Below are 16,550 nucleotides of genomic sequence, written 5' to 3' on the forward strand. Positions count from 1 at the left end.
TCCACCAATGTGGACGCGTAGACCTAATAGCCTGTGCTCACTGAAGCACTCTGGCGGAAAAATAAAAGACTAGTTGTCACTGTCGTTTAGTTTTTATTCTGGTGGCTTAGTGGTAGAAATACCAGCTTGAGAAGCGGAGTTCAGCCAGCGATTATTGTTTCGTACGGTGGTATTCCTATAGGAGTATCTTGTATCTGAAGATACACGATACATTATTGAATGTATTGGAAATACAGATACAGATATTCGTCTTGCGAGACGTATTGCGATACAGGTACAAGATACCCAAGGAGTTTCTAAGATGATATCTAAGATACATGTATCTTCGATACTGCCCAGCAGTGGAGCTGACAGACTAGAGAAATCTTACATGGCCTATCACGTTCGCAATAAAAATTACTAAATTTCGCCGAGACGAAATAACCTTCTTTTTTGTCATGTATTAAATCGAGGCCGAAACCGTTTAGAAGGAATACTTCCAGAGCGCCATAAGAAACTTATGTAAAACTCGTTTGAGCTAGTTTCGCTTTCTGTACGCTGCATCGATGTGAGCGCGTCATGAAATGTTCGTTCAACCATTGCGACTACCACATCCACGCAACTTGAACCCATATCCTCGTTGCTGCATGATGCGAGCGAAATTTCTTTTGCATCATGACATTATGATATCTATTACACCGGGCGTATAAAATACGTGCTCTTGTACCAACTTAGGATATCTCATACTTTTTAACTAAGCTTAACGAAGAATAAACCACGGTTGTTATTCGAGAAAGTGTTTAGCATGCTTTGGGAGATAATAGTGGCACAACGGCACAATGTGCTTCTCTTTTTGAACTCTCGTGAGTAAAAACCTGAACAAAATCTAAAGAAATCCGCATTACTCAAGACAATAAGCCTATTAAAAAAACGAGTAGGGCTCGAGCCCAAAATAGACTTGATAGGAACATCGATTGTACCATAACACCCTGTCTTGTGGCACTATTTAAAGTAAGCTTGCTAATAAACCGTGCCACAACACATGTACTCATGATACTACTTAGTCGCGCGCTTAATGAGAAAACGTGGATTACTCAATACGACCGCAAACAGCGTGCCGTTGACCACATGCACCTTTTAAGAAAGCTGCGTGGAACACCTCGTGCAGTGCAGTTGGCCAGAAGTTACGCTTGAAGATTTTGGGCTAATATAGGACTGTCGGCTTCTGTGCTTGCATCCTGAAACTCGTGACAAAGCTCGTATCTTATCTAGCGATGATTGAGTCACCCATACGGGCGTTGTGGCCCTCTAGGTGGCAGCTGTCAGCCTGCTCACTCCCTATGTCCTCTGCATCCTCGTGTGTTTGTGAATACTTAACAAATAATAATGATTCGTATTCAAGTCTGTGCCCTCGACATCTAACACATCGATGACAGAAAAGAGCAACAGTTTCGCCGCGAGGGTGAAGCAATGAATGCGACAGCAACGAATTGGAATGGTCAAAAGGTAAAAAAGAAGACGCCGACCAAAAACACTTAAAAAAAAATTCGGCAGATCCCACGTACCGTGGGAATCGATGTTATGTGAAGCATGCGCAGGAAGGTTGCACTGTGTTGCAATTTTTCACATTGAGCGAAACGTTACGGAATTACGCTAGAGAAATGTGCAAATGCTATACGCACACACATACTTTGAAGAGTCGCACATGTGTTATATAACCAGTTGTTTACAGTTGCTTAACGATACCAACAGCAACATAGGCGTTACCAACACTAGACGCAGTTAGCTGATATGTAGTGCTTATATTCTTGGAAAGCGCGAACACTGCAAAGCGCGAATTCGAATAGGATAATGAAGGAAATCAGATACACAGGACAGGCGCTACACGCAATTAAGCTTTATTAAGAAAAGTTTCCCTAGATATATACACAGACGAGTGGCAGGAGCAGGTGCACTGCACGTAAGTTACAGTCACAGTTGCGGTTGTTAGAGTTGCGTTACAGTTGTTATGCTTATACTTATCCGTTATGACGGAGAACGCAAGCACGTTTCACGAACCCGTGCGCATGTGTGGAAGGGGTTCTTGGTGGTTCTTGAATAAGGTCATCATAACCGTAATCAGTGAGTACCAGCAGCTGGACAGGACTTGTCATCGGATCCGTTCGTGATCGCGGCTACGAACGGTCTAAGTGTAGTGAAGTGCGAGGTATAGTAGAGCTGGTGGAAACCGCGGATGGCTTTTACGAAGAAATGATCTATGATGCCTTCTGTCCTGGACGTGGCCCCGAGGTCTTGTGATGCCCTGTCTACATCCAAGCTGTCTTTCATGCCGTCTAAGAACCAGGCGTTGTTGGGTTTTGATAAATCAATGCTGAAGTCACCGCTAATCATGAGGGACATGGTCATCTCGGCAGAGTTATTGCAGGAAGCATGACACCGGTTATCTAGTAATCCACGTGGTCAATGTTGCGGACCAGGTGGACGAGTGGATGGTTGCCCAGCGTCCTCCAGGGGTGCTCTGTCTTCATCTCCCTAACTTTCTTTGCGTCGGCCGCTGTGGTGTAGTGGTTACGGTGCTTGGCTGCTGACCCGAAGGTCGTGGGTTCGATCCCTGCCGCGGCGGTCGCATTTCGATGGAGACGAAATGCCAGGGGCCCGTGTACTGTGCGATGTCAGTGCACGTTAAAGAATACCAGATGGTCAAAATTTCCGGAGCCCTTCACTACGGTGTCTCTCATAATCATATCGTGTTTTTGGGACGTAAAACCCCAATTACTATTCTTATCACTTTCCTTCCGCGTCATTGTGTATGTTCGCGGTTACTGCGTTTATTGAGACTCAGTTATTACCTGTGTCACATACCCGCATAAGATGAACACTGGTTCGGGTATGTGCCACAGGTGACTGAGGGAAAGTGTTTCATGACGTACGCGACAGGTATTTTGCGTTATTCATGCCATCACCAGTGAATCGTGTTCTTCATACGCTCATTTTATGCCATGCAAATTTTGGTACGTTACAACCTATGGAGGCGACCGGGAGAGCGCCCATACGTAGGCGGCTAGATAGATAGATAGAAACGCCCAAGGTGCCTGAGGTTCGCTAAGAAATGCTTCGCATTTAATAACAAAGACGTTTCAGCTCCCGTAGGGGGGCCTTGTTCACAAATGAAATTCTTTGCGCGTATGAACCATGCGCCTCAATGTTTTAACGAATTGGAATGTTATACGATGTTAGGCTAGCAGCTTAGGATTCGATCTGTCGTAACTCCACAAAAACGCTGGCGTAAGGGAATACGGCCGCTCCAGCGAGCGAAGCGGCTTTCGTGCTGCTTATCGCTTCAACGCCAAGTAAGCGGTGAGAGGACAGCCCGTGCAGAGGCATGAGCTGTCCGCTCATCTTTGTCGAGATTGCGTGCGCGACCGCGCCCGTTTGATCGAAGTGCGCAGTTCCAGCGCGACTGACGCAGCCCCCCAGCCGGCACCCCTTCATTGATATATGTTGATGGGCTTGTTGGTGAGCCATGGTATTGATGAAGCAGCGCGCAAAAGACAGATTGACGCACGCATAAAGAAAACGCAAACACCAGCGCATGTGTTTGCGGCCCCTTCACGCTCCTTCGCGCGATGGAGCCAGTTTGCGCGTACCAGCTATTGTTGAGCCGCGCCCGTTAGCGGCCTTCGCACGCTTTCACTCGCACATAGAGCATACTACATGCGCGGTGATGTTATCGATGTGGACTTCATACGGAACATGACGGCGACGGCGAAAGTGCGCCTCGAGTGTCCACAGAATCGCTACCGCTGTAAAAGAAACATTTAGCTCTGTTCCTGCGATGATTTCCTCTTTACTGCATAAAGCTTCAATAAAGCCACACATTCATAAGCCAGCTCTAGCACCAAATGCCGCGAAAGCGAACGCACAGAGCACTGCAGTGCATTGTACTTCGCCCCTCGGTTCCTATCACCAAGTTTTTCCTGCGCGAATGTGTTGCGGTGGGAACTGCATCACAGAAGTATGTGTCCTTACCGTCGACCTAATTGGACACGTTTTGTTGCATGATCCCGTTTGATAGCGATGTTCCGTGACTATCCCACCTAGTGCTGAACAGACTGTTTAATGCTTTGTTTCTCCTCGGAGGATTTAAATCGGTAGAATCCAAATGATGAACAACTGCAAAATGTATGCATTTAGCATGTACGAAGAAATCGCTTCTGACAGCGCAGACCATTTGTTGGTGCGGCTTGCTGCAATCCACAATTCTTTACCCAGGTGAATGAGTGAAGACACTTATTAGGAGAAAGAGAACCCGCAGGGTTATCCGACGGGCCCTGGACGTGGGTGGAGTCCTCCGTCCCCATGAGCCATGGCAGTCCCGTGCGCTGTTGCGACCAGATCGAGCTCGTCCCAGGAGTTTACCCAGGTCTCCTCTCTTCTATCCCCTCCTGTCGGTTAAGCACTCTTTACCCAGGTGGGCGTAACCCATATAGTGATGCTGCTCAAGCGGCATATGCGTGTGTGCCGACAAAACAGTGAGAGACAGAAGCAAGAGAACCGCGAAAGGCGCGTGAGTAAGCTAAAAAGGCAGCGTACAGCTAAGCGTGTCCGAAAAGACAAACAGCCACGCGCACGAGCAAGGGTGGAAGGGCCCCCTGTCATGGAAAGTGAGAGTTGCCGAAGAAGAGAATTGGAAGCCCGACTCGTTTCCCTTTCGGCTTCCGAGAGAAAAAAAAAATAAATGTCTTTGCGGCGCAGTGGCAGCACGACGCGCGCTGTCCCAATTAAAGGCAAGCCCTCGCCTCAAGCTCGGGGGAGGCACCGGTCCGGCACCCCCGCCCACCAGCAGCAACACTTGGGTTTTGTGGCTGGCCGTCGACGGGTATAAAAGCGCGCCTGCGGTCCTCATCGCACACAATTCAACCAACCCGAAGCCTCGTCCTTTCGCACGGACTTTCCCGAACCGGTGTGATCATGAAGTCAATGGTAAGTGGCAGCCTGACGCACGCCTTTGTGTGAAAGGAGTTCGTTCGCAAAGTTAACGTGAATCGTACTTTTCCGATGCGGCGACGACTTTCACGACAAAGGCTGCACATTATAGCTAGCCAGTGATAAGCAGCAAAACTCACGGTTAACCTAGGTAAGCCTCGAAAGCAATCGTGTGCTTACTGCACGTAAGAACAAAGATTACGAAAGGCACGGAAAAGTGGTTCTCTCAAATGTAGGAGGACCACTTCGGCGATTATTATGGAATATAAACGAGGCACGCAAAGGGCATGGTAAGTGCTACCTTAAGGACGGGACAAAAATGAAAAATAAAAGCTTGCTCGGCATTTCAACTTCGAAAGCAGCGAAGGTAGTTTACAAGCCTTGCGTAAAATTCTTTCCCTGCAAACTCCAACTTTGCTGCTGTGCTTTGGTGAGGCGCGAAAGTATGAAAACAGAAAAAAAAAGCGGCTGTCTATAAGCGCATTATTAGCATTGTCGAATCACCGCACAAAAAAGGAAAACGAAAAAGGAACATGGTTTAGTTCTTCTTCTGGACAGCTTCTCGTTTGAACAGCACATTTTCTTTCCGAATAGCAAAGCCTGTGTTTTCTAACCATTCTTTTGCAGTTAGTGCGACATGCGATAATTCGTTATTTTTATTTTTTATGGCCATAGTGTAATTCCGTTATTATTTTTGTTCACTATTACCAGTATGCCATATTTTATGCTTAAATTTCTATGTCCGCACTTGCCTTCAGTGGAGGCAAGCGCTGTTCTCGTTCTGGTGTTAGATGCCAGCCTGTTCGCTTTCTTTTTCCCCCGTCAGTTGTGTATACACGGCATAATAAATCTAATATTTCAGCACAGTGGCCTGGATTATGCTACATATCGGTGAATGTATTAGTGCCCCCCCCCCCTCCCCCGGTTTTTTTTTGTTTGTTTTGGAGGCCTTGCCAGACTTTCTCTTGCAAAGCCACTTTTTCGGCGGTACACTCAACGGCGACACGTTTCACTGTAAAGTGCGGTAGCGTGTGTACAAGAACCAAGCCAATGTAGGCGATATTTGAGACTGAGAAGTCACATTGGGAAGGTCATCGAGAGCACACGATGGTCCAATTGCTCTAGTCGGAGTAACGAGAATGGAGTTTGCGGCTGTATATGCTGAATTCGGTTGGCCACATCTATCGTTGTCACTAGCGTGCTAGCGCTTTATTGGGCTGCAGGGTACGCTAGTTAATCTCACGAAAGGGCATTACCAAGTTCTGCTTTGGGAACTATTTCTTGCAGCTCCTCGTCGCTCTTGTGGCAGCCGTTCTTGCAGCGGTCAGTGCCGGCCACCTCGGCCACTACGGCGGATACGGCGGATACGGCGGCGGCGGCTATGGCGGATACGGCGGAGGCTACGGAGGCTATGGTGGATATGGAGGCTACGGACACGGCGGTTACGGCGGATACGGCGGATACGGAGGCCACGGAGGCTACGGAGGATATGGGGGCTATGGTGGATACGGAGGCTACGGAGGCTATGGCGGCGGCTACGGTGGCCACGGCCATGGATGGTGGTAGTCCACTCTTCAAAAGAAAGAGAGCGAGAGAGAGTGTTTTCGGCTGTAAATAAATTTTTAACGACAAACGAAAGTGCTGAGTCGTGTGCCGTTATTGCGTCCTCAACTTGGTGAAGTGTACGTACACCTTTTTTTATTGAAATTAAATGAAGGAGTTATCGCCGAGTCTTGGCGACGGCTACCCTTTTTTCACCAGGTTATTGGGAAAAAGAAATAAATATCCACAAAAACAATACAGTCTTGCGTTCGGTGAAGTCAGGCGTTCTCGTTTTAACACAACCGACTAATCTCTGGCCCAATGCACACACGCAATGTAGCTAAGTCAGTGGTCATCCCAGGTAGCATTATCAAGTTTTGAAGGACTTGAATCGCTTTATGGTGAACCCTTGATGGCCATTGGCCTAGTATTTCGGCTAGTGAAAAGATTTGTTCTGAGTCTAGTAAATGGAGCTCCCGTTCTACTCGCTCTCTAGACGTGCTACGTTATGATCTCATCAAACAAGAGGTCGTATCAGTTCTTAAAGAAACAATCGTGTAAATGAGGTTCCGGGTTGTTGCGGGCCCCTTGTTCATTAGGAAAATCAACGCAAGAGGGTTCGACTATAAATACGTTAAGCGCTAAGAGATATCGGTCCAAAAGTGAACGTGAGCTAAAGACACAAATAATATATTCATAAACTGATTAATGGGCAAGAACAAAGGACACCAATTCTCCTGAAAATTCACCGGGCCTCTTACGCATTCGCCTAAGACGGGAGTTGTTCAATAATATGAGTTCCACATATGCTACGTGCACCAAAATCCGGACCCGCCATTGGTCCAAGTCGCGCAGGTCTGCTGATCACAGCGCCGCCTTTACGCGAAAAAAAAAATAATAATAATAAAACAAGCCACCCGATGTGGCTATTTTAACAGACACTTTACGTCCCGTCAATGCCGCTTTTATTACTTTTTTAGATGCGCGAACGCTGGCTAAAAAAATAACAGAAGACGAAGCGAACACGCAGCTCGCACTCACGTGATATTTCTTGCTTGCGATATCCTTAGTCTTTTTCACGCCAGCTTTCTGTTCGAGGTCACGTCCACACGAGACATATAATCCTTTCGCCTTAAATAATAACGCTGCATGCTTTACTATTTACCGAAGGCGCGCACTCACACGAAATTCATGACGTGAAATGTGTCTTTTGCGGCGAAGCTGCGAAGCGAAACGATCGGTTGTCCCTAGCGCAGCTATGTGGCACTACTCACCAATGGTCCACTAAAGCGTCACGAAGCGTAGAACACGGCAAGAATACGTACGCTGCTCAAATGGCTCTTTAAGATCGTGCACGAAAAGCCAAGCACACGCGGCAAGCCAGACAAGACGACGCATGTCATGGCAAAAAGACGTTGTTGAAATGGAAAACTTCAAAGGAGCGTACGCTATACATTCAAAACCAACTTTCTGTAACCTTCTACACAGTTTCAGTGTCACCTCTGAACCGTGCTCTACAATACTTCGCTGGCCATTCACCTTTATACAGAGTGGCATGGCTTCGTGATAAAGCCAGTGCTAAACACCGGGGCCGGCCCTTTCAGCTTCGCTGGTCAATCCCTCTCCACAGGGTGGTGATGTTTGCAGCAGAGTTCTTATGCTCGAGCTTTTCTGTGTGTCGTAGGAAGAATATTATCATCGTCATGAACCGGCACGACCTCCCTTCGTCATCTGCTGCTTCGTCCCAGAACACGTGCGCCCATTTGTCCGGCGTGGTATACAATAACTCTGATGGGCAAGAAAACGAGTGCAGGGAGAGAGAGAGAAAGAAAGCGAGAAAGACAGAGATAGAGAGATAGGACATAGAGGGAAAAGAAAACGATAGAAAGAAAGAGAAAAATTATTGGCGAGACGATATTTGAACCCCCATAACTACGATCTGAAGGCGAGCGTCGTAACCGCTCGGCTATCCAGGCACGCTAGCAGAGCATAGCATAGCCTTGTCCAGGTATAGTATAGTATAGTATAGTATAGTACAGAAAAATAGAAATAGATAGAAAGAAGGGGAAGAAAGAGAGAAAAAGACAGCGAAAGCAGCAGACAGAGAGAGAAAGGGGTAGAAAGAAACAGGCACAAAAATAGATAGGAAGAAAGGCAGGAAGCATAGCCATGTGTCGTATAATAAAGCAAGGGATGGGAAAGAGAGAGGTGAGAGGGTGAAAGCCTAGCCAAGCCAGGACCAGCCAGGCGCCCACCAGCTCTGCCGTGACCCAGCCTTGCGCGACTTAGTGCAAGCTGCGCCATTTTTTTTTCTCTTCTTAGCCGCTTGCTCGCCTCGCACACGATGACCTTGATGCGTGGTCGCAATACGGCGACATTTGCGAACTCGTGCATCTCGTTTCTCCGATATTGTTGAATAATTTTCGAAGCTCTGTCTCTCTTTAGTTGTTGCTGAGCTGGTGCTTTTATTTCAGTGGGAAGTATTGTGGTGAACGTAACGCGAAGGTTTCGCCAGGTTACTCAAGCTCCCTCAAGTGTTGCATTCGAGCCTAAATAAACCTACTGTTTGCATATAAACCTAGGAAAGCTGCTGCACATCCTTAAACCAGACAGTTCAATGCCTGTTATATGCCAGAATCATCATCTGAATCGATAATACAATTAAATTACCAGGCGCATTCGTTCTTTTACTGCGAGTGTGAATCGAGAACTCATATATCTTAGGAATTCAAGAAGAGTCAGTGTGTATATATATGGCGTCTCTATGCATACGTAAAGTCATGTGAAGCATATATAGGCGTAACGTTGCTTATTAGTTCACTTTCATTACCATTTAATCACTACATTTATTTCATTTATTTAAATTACCCTTAATGGGCCTCAGTGAGAGTATTGCATATGTTGTAAGGGGTAAGTATAAACATGTTGTGACGTCATCATTACAAAACGTAAACAGAACGAACCGGTATATAGAAATGTTTAGAAATTAGAAAAGGCCGATTACAAGAAGCTGACAATGTATCGGTAAAAGAACGTGTTTCGATGCACGTATGCATAAGGCTCTATCTACATCAGCAGTGAGATTGTTGTTGTGCGCCAGTTAGTAAACGTTATGTAATGTCAAGGTACAGAATGTCGACCAATTAGAATATACCCACTCCATAGAAAATAGGTACATGTGCTACATGTGCACTAAAAAATTTACACCATCTCCCGCTAAAGGGGACCATGAGGCGATGCGCAGCCGGAGCATTTGCACAATCGCGTTCCGTTGGCGTTCGTTGGGCATGCTACCGACCTCGGGCATGCTACCGACCACGCGTCGTGGAACGCGAAGAGGAACACTACGCGCGTCGTGTCTTCCCTCTAGTCTGGCCGTTAATTCTCACAGGGCGAGCGGGGAACGCGATCGACAGGCGCGCGAGAGGGGGGCAGCGTAGGAGAGGAGAGAGAGGGGGAGGGGACGCGCATGCGCTGGCGCTCATCACGGCGTTGCGCAGGAGGGAATTTCGGCATGTCGAGCCGGCATTTCAGAGGAGTTGCTTCGCAATACATTCGCAATGGATGCGAAAAATGAAAATGAAGCGATGGCGTGCTTCGCACAACGGCCTGCCTTTGGTCCCTGGCTTTCCGGGGGTAAAGATGAGAAGTAAGCAGTTCTTAGGATCAACATCAGGGGTCCTAGGCCGCCACTATGGCCATAACTTGGAATCACGTAAGTTTGGGCATGTTGTTATTACATTTCAGCATCTAGCGCACCACACAATACAAGGGCCGACTGATAATGGACGAAGACAGGTGCTACGAAGACAGAGGAGCCTCTGTTTGCCGGTTGTCAGTCGGTCGTTCTCTTGCGTGCGCGCTAGACTCTGAAATGGCCACAACCTTGCCCTTGAATTAATGACGGGACAGTTCCTACTGAGTAAGTTATGGGGCGCCTCCGTTACATGATTATGGAAAACGCCCCTCCAGTGCGTGCGCCTGTGAGTGCTGGGTAAATCCACTTCATTGTGTTACGCAAGCAAAGAAATGATTACGAACCATGGTAAACGGAAGGCCGTTCAAATAGTGTGCACGGGAACGCATCGGTAAATAAAAAATAGGACAACTAAATAAATAAAACTGAGTGCGTAAATAAATGAAAAAAAAAACTCGCAGGGTCCCTTATGCATTTACATGAGACGACTCGATGGGAAAGATATCTCCTTGTCACCTCAGCTTGAGAGGTCATGTGAGCTTTAGGGTCGAAGCACCTTAGGGTCTCGACGTGTTGGCGTGCATCCTCGTCGGCTGTCGTGACGGTCCATTTGCTTAAGCGCAAGAGAGGGCGCCACCGCCTCAGCCTCACCGCGTGGCGAGAGAGAGCGAACGCCGCGCGTTGACTACGGAAACGCTTTTTCTGCGATGAACGATGAAGTACTAGCTCGCAAGGAACGAGGACGCGCCCTCGCCCGCGAGAGACAACGCCGACGCAGGCAGCCTCTGCTAGCGCGTTTCTTGACTGCGCTAGAGTGACCTAGAATAGGGATGAACTCCCGCACCGCGCCGCTGCTGCGCCGGACCCGTGGGCTTTCCACACTCGGGAAGCGCGCGGAAAGCGAGGAGCGTCTGCTACGTGCCGTAGTTTTTTGCCCCGAGATTCCACACAGGGCACTTGAAGTCTACTTAACTTTTATAATGTTGTGCGGAATGGAGCTTATTCATCTTTAAGCGTTGTGTTAGTGCTGGGGCAACAACAGAGTGCAAAAAATCATTTGTCAAGTGGCATCAGCGTGGCCTAGTTCCGGTCACAGAGTTTGAGAACGTTGGTGCGTGTGTAAAAACACGCAAAAGCAAAGAACGAAAAAAACTTATTCGCACGAGTAATCGGGCAATAGCATCACGCATGCAAGAATGAAGAGTAATAAAAAAGGTAAATTACACGCGCGGTCAGCTGAAATACCTAAGTGACCGCTTCACACTACCAGCTTTTTTACTCATGATCGCCACTGGTTTGCTAGCCATGTGCACACCGCTTTATTCGACATTTCATTAGCCTCCACCAGAACTTTATTATGGACAGAGCACCCCGGGAAGACGCAAGGGAAACAAAAGAAGAGTAGAGACGGCCATACGACCGCAATGCTGTTGGCTTATTTTTGCTTCTGAGGTAGCGTACAACAAGGCCCACCGTGCGCAAACATTTTAAAGAAAAGCAATGCCAGGTAAACTAACCTTATTCCACAAGTTTATGCATAAAAGGCGTAATATGGAAAATGCTCTAGAAATATCCAGATATCATGAAATAACGTTACAAATACCTCCGTTATTGCTGTACGAGTTAAATAGCTGTCTGAACGAAAATGCGGTATGAAATTGTCAAATAGAAGTGTAATATCTCAATTACTTCAGAAAATTGTCCAAATGCAGAGATCCCTTATGTACCTAGCCTAAAAAAATGCAACATGCTATTATATATATATATATATATATATATATATATATATATATATATATATATATATATATATATATATATATATATATATATATATATATATATATATATATATATATATATATATATATATATCGTTCGCGCGAGATGCGTGCCTTGCTTCACGCCTTCACCATACGAAATGAAAACAGTTTCAAACAACTCATTCTCAACTTCAGATATGTTCACGGTTCTCGGCGGTTAGCGTTCGCCCGGTTCAGAGACTTTACAAAAAGATGTGGACGAGTGGGTACATAAAATGCAATTGTTTCCGCGGCAATTGTGTGCGCATCAACAGGGCACTAGACCGCAATTTCCCGCTTTTTTCTGATGACCTCAATATAGCGTACACTAGAATTTCGTGCTGAAAATTCCGTAGTACTTATACAGCGTGTCTGGTCATCTCTTGAATAAATATAAAGAGATGACCAGACGGGTAAAGCAAGCCTCTTTTGTCCCTCAGACGCGTGTAATCAGCTGCTCTGAGGTGAGAATCACGTTTCTTTTCGGGCGATCGCTAGTAACATGAAGTGAGGCATACACAATGTTGCACTGTTATCATTTCATTTACTTTGATTTGTCTTGTTTTTTAAGGCTAAAGCCTTAGATGCTTCATCAAACAGGAAAATTGACCGTTGCCGTCCCGTGTCGCCAACACGAGTGATGCACAAAATGATCACGCGATGACGTCACCATGACATCACTCAACGTGACGTCATATGATGACGCCATCACATGACATGGTCGCTTTGCAGTGCTTCCGTGATGGGTGGCCGACCACGGAAGAAATGTAAAAGCAGGCGAGGTGCAGAAAGCTTGCAATGCCTTCGATCCCGTGGGCAGTCCGAAACCACGTTATGTGCAGAAAGCTTTCGTAGAGGGGCGAGGGAGGATCAATGCATCGACTGACGAAAAAGATGGCTTTTCTCTTCGAGTCGTCTGAGGCGAATGCTTAAGGGACCGTGTCCTTTTTTTTTCGTGTAGTTTTTTCGCATACATTTTACCTATTCGGTCAGTTCTTCAGAATGTATGGGTAAGTCTTACATGTTGAGATCGATATTGGTGACCACCACGTTTTTTATCGCCTGACCTAAATAAATCGTGAGACCATACATCGTCAGCATTATTTCTGGCTAAAGAAAGCGGGTTTGCGCGCCACACACCATATTATTATTGTTAGTCCTTAAGCAGTTGGCAAGCATGTAAAGTTAGTGGTACCATGACCTATCGGTCGTGTTAGGCATACATGCTTTCTGCCCCTCCGTGCCAATTTTCGTGTATACCAAGTGAACGAGACGCGAGTTACGCGAGTAATTTTTGCTTTTGGTACCGCGGACACGCCGACTGACGCATTCGGCTCCGAATGAAATGGCTTGAAACAGCAGAGCGCGGGTGGCAGCCTTGTAAAACAAATCGAATGTACGAAATAAAAGATAGGACATGAAGGGTGCAAGCGCGTTGGCTAGTTACTACGTGCATATCTGCTACGTTCTCATGGTTATCTCCAGTTTATTCTCTCCTGCAGCAAGTTTACGTTCGTCATTCCACACGAAAGTAAGTTAAGCGCCTTTTCTCACGATGAAGTGCTCGCAGGATGCGTTCCTCAAACAGCCGTGAAGTGTGGACCGATGCGGGACAAACCAGCTGAAAGGATATATACAAAATCCCCGTTTCACAACACACAAACGCGTTCTCTGTGTGATGAGTCGCTGCAGTATTATGTTGCAGTGAGGCGGTATTAAATATTGCCCAAATTTCCGCAATTTTAGCTAATAGCGGCCAAAATATCAGGCGCGTAGCAGACGCTCGCCGCTTTGACGCGGCTTCCGCCGCGGAGAAAGCCCACGGGTTTATCTAGGGACCTTAACGGGTCCAAACGGGTCCGGCATGGCAGCGCCGCGGCGCGGAAGTTCACCGCAAAAGGCCCTCGCTCCTCCCATGTATTCGCGCGGCGCTTTGGACACTCCCCCTATTCTAGGTCACTCTAACTGCGCTGCACAACGGTTGACCGGCCACCCCGTATATATAGGCACTGGATCTTGACCTGCAATGTAGCGCCGGTGGGAGATTTCTCTTGTGCGTAGTTGAACAATAAAGATTCGCAGCGTGCGCGTTAAATAAAAGCGGACTGCGGGTCTCTGTGTCTAATCTTTCCTCTGTCTCTCGTTGCCCATTAGCAGTGATTTTGCTTTGGGAAACACCGCTTCACACTGCATTCTACGCCCCTCCACAGGTTTCGGCTTAGCTGAAACATCCTTCCCTTAATGCTTCGCCCCTCCGCAATTTTTGTTCCGCACGCCGCTTTTTAAAGGCCAGCGTTATCGTTGTATTTGTAACCAACGCCGCGTTTTAGGGGCGAAGCTCCTTAAAGCGGCACCCGTTCGTCCCCTGTGAATGCACGAGGGACCACGTGGGCTTTTTTCAATCAAGAATGAGAAACCTTAGTTGCGCTTCAATCAATAGTGTATGCATTAAACAAACAAACAATTGCGAGTGTTCACATAAATAAATATCTAGGAATTTTATTTGATACGAAGTTTCATTGCAAACAACACATGAACGCTGTCTTTGAAAGGTCCATCAGTTGTTACACTTTCATAGATGCGCGACAATAATTTGATTTGGCTTCGCTGGGTATTTCTGCGTATTTCATTGCCACCTTGTTGCGAATGGGGGGCTCAGTCTATATGCATGACTTATCTAGCCCCGTTATTTCGACTAAAAAATATGGGCCGGGCGCATCATTACTTATTCGTCGATGCCCTGTAATGCACTCTTTCAGAAACTGCGTTCACTATACTGTACGAAACTACAAGGTCACCTGCCTAGTGAACAAAATAATTAACAAACCATTGCCTCGTGGCGTTTCTATTTTTCCTTCGCTAAACACACGACACGCAAGCGGCCGCGGTGGCCTAGTGATTACGGCGCTTGACTGCAGTGCAGACACGAAGGTCGCAGGATCGGTTTCCTGCCCGTATGCTTACCTTTAGGTGCACGTTAAAGAACCCACATGTGGCCGAAATTTCCGTAGCCGCCCACTACGGCGTACGTAGTAAGCATATTGCCACGCGCGCTTCTTTTTATATTTTTATGCAACCGGACCGTTACACGCATAACCACTGCCTTGCGCAAACCTCGCCCGCGTGTCTGGGAGCCTTCCAGATTATTGTAGAATCCTCTATAGGCTTGAACGCGCAACGAGAACAGTAGAGTTACTTCTGGAACTAACGCGGCCACCTCCGATAAGGCTGGAATATTCAATGCAACGTGTATAAATGCCGACGCGCCTTACCGCAGATGAGATTACCGACGACAGAGCTTGCCGCTATCAGTGCACAGCGTGTATTGGTCGTACTTGATTCCCTGGGCCCAAGTTTGCCCGAATAAAGAGTTTCGTCTTGAACACGCCGACTGCGGCGTTCTTCAACGTCACGAGCACGTGACAATATCGTGGCTTTGGCAGTCCAGACACTAATTATTGACTGCATAATCTGCGAAATGCACCAGCGAGAAGACTCGTCGCGGTTGTTACTATTTTTGTTAACAGCGAAGACGTTTAAGGTGTCGGTAACTCGTGCTCCGTCGTAAAAAACTATCGTCATCATGCGCTCTCTTCGTTCTGTTTACGGGGAAGCTGTTTGACCTCTCGGTAAGCTGTGCTCCTCCCTCGTGCAAAGCAGCTCCTCCTCCTCGGGCAGTAGTCATTGGGCAAGCCCCACTACAGCAGGTCAAACGAAAATGAACACGCGGAAAAGAGAGGGAGAAAGGAAGAGACATAAATTGGGAATAAAGACGTAAATAGATAAGAGGAGAGAAGAGACAGATAAAGAGGGAGCTATAAATAGATAAAGAAAGGGAAGAAAGAAAGAAAGCGAGAAAACAATTGGCAGAGTGAGAAGGAAAAAAAGACAGATACAAGAAATAGAGAGAAAGAAGAAGAAAGAAAGATAATAACAAAGAGAAACAAGGAAGGCGGCCCAGCTCTTCCTTCAGGTTTGGCACCACTTAGTGCGAAGCTACCTTAATTTTTCATGAATGTTTGTTTCACAAAACATTCTTTTCAGAAAACTTACCTGTAGCTGTTATTGACGTGCTGTGTAAGCGCAAAAGAAAGGAAAAGACAGACGGGACAGAGCGCAGTGCGAAAACGGAAGCTGCGCTCCATCCAGTTAATCTTTCTCTTTTTTTTGTGTGTGTGCAGCACGTGAGTAGTTGGATATAAACCAATTTGTCTGCGAGTATACTTGTTTAAGCAGTATAGCTGAGAAATATGTGTCGATGCTACTATTACTGGCGTGCACATTTGAACGCGTCGTGCCTAAACGCTGAATTACTTGCGCACCCGACAACAAGAACGACAAAAAAAAAACAGCAGTGTAGGAAATGCTCTCGCTTTTTTGCGTCCGCGCTGTACCGTCTCTTCTAGACTTGGTTTAATATAAGGAAGAAACACAGACGGTATGCACCACACCGTTTTCTGTCAGCAACAGTGAAGCCGCAATATCGATCAATACTTTTGATTTCGGATGCAAGGCTATCTCATAACCTCAATACCTTCCGCCAC

At 46.8% G+C, this 16,550-nt stretch overlaps 1 protein-coding gene across 1 annotated transcript; it reads left to right on the forward strand.

Annotated features, from left to right (window-relative positions):
• Window positions 1-4,797: 4,797 nt before the first annotated feature.
• LOC119393157 (neuropeptide-like protein 30) lies at window positions 4,798-6,594 on the forward strand. The gene is made up of 2 exons (XM_037659982.2): window positions 4,798-4,962; window positions 6,253-6,594. The coding sequence occupies exons 1-2, from the start codon at window positions 4,951-4,953 to the stop codon at window positions 6,529-6,531; spliced, it is 291 nt and encodes a 96-aa protein (XP_037515910.1). The 5' UTR covers window positions 4,798-4,950; the 3' UTR covers window positions 6,532-6,594.
• The last annotated feature ends 9,956 nt before the right edge of the window (window positions 6,595-16,550 follow it).

Source organism: Rhipicephalus sanguineus, chromosome 5, assembly GCF_013339695.2.
Source record: "Rhipicephalus sanguineus isolate Rsan-2018 chromosome 5, BIME_Rsan_1.4, whole genome shotgun sequence".
NCBI lineage: Eukaryota > Metazoa > Arthropoda > Arachnida > Ixodida > Ixodidae > Rhipicephalus > Rhipicephalus sanguineus.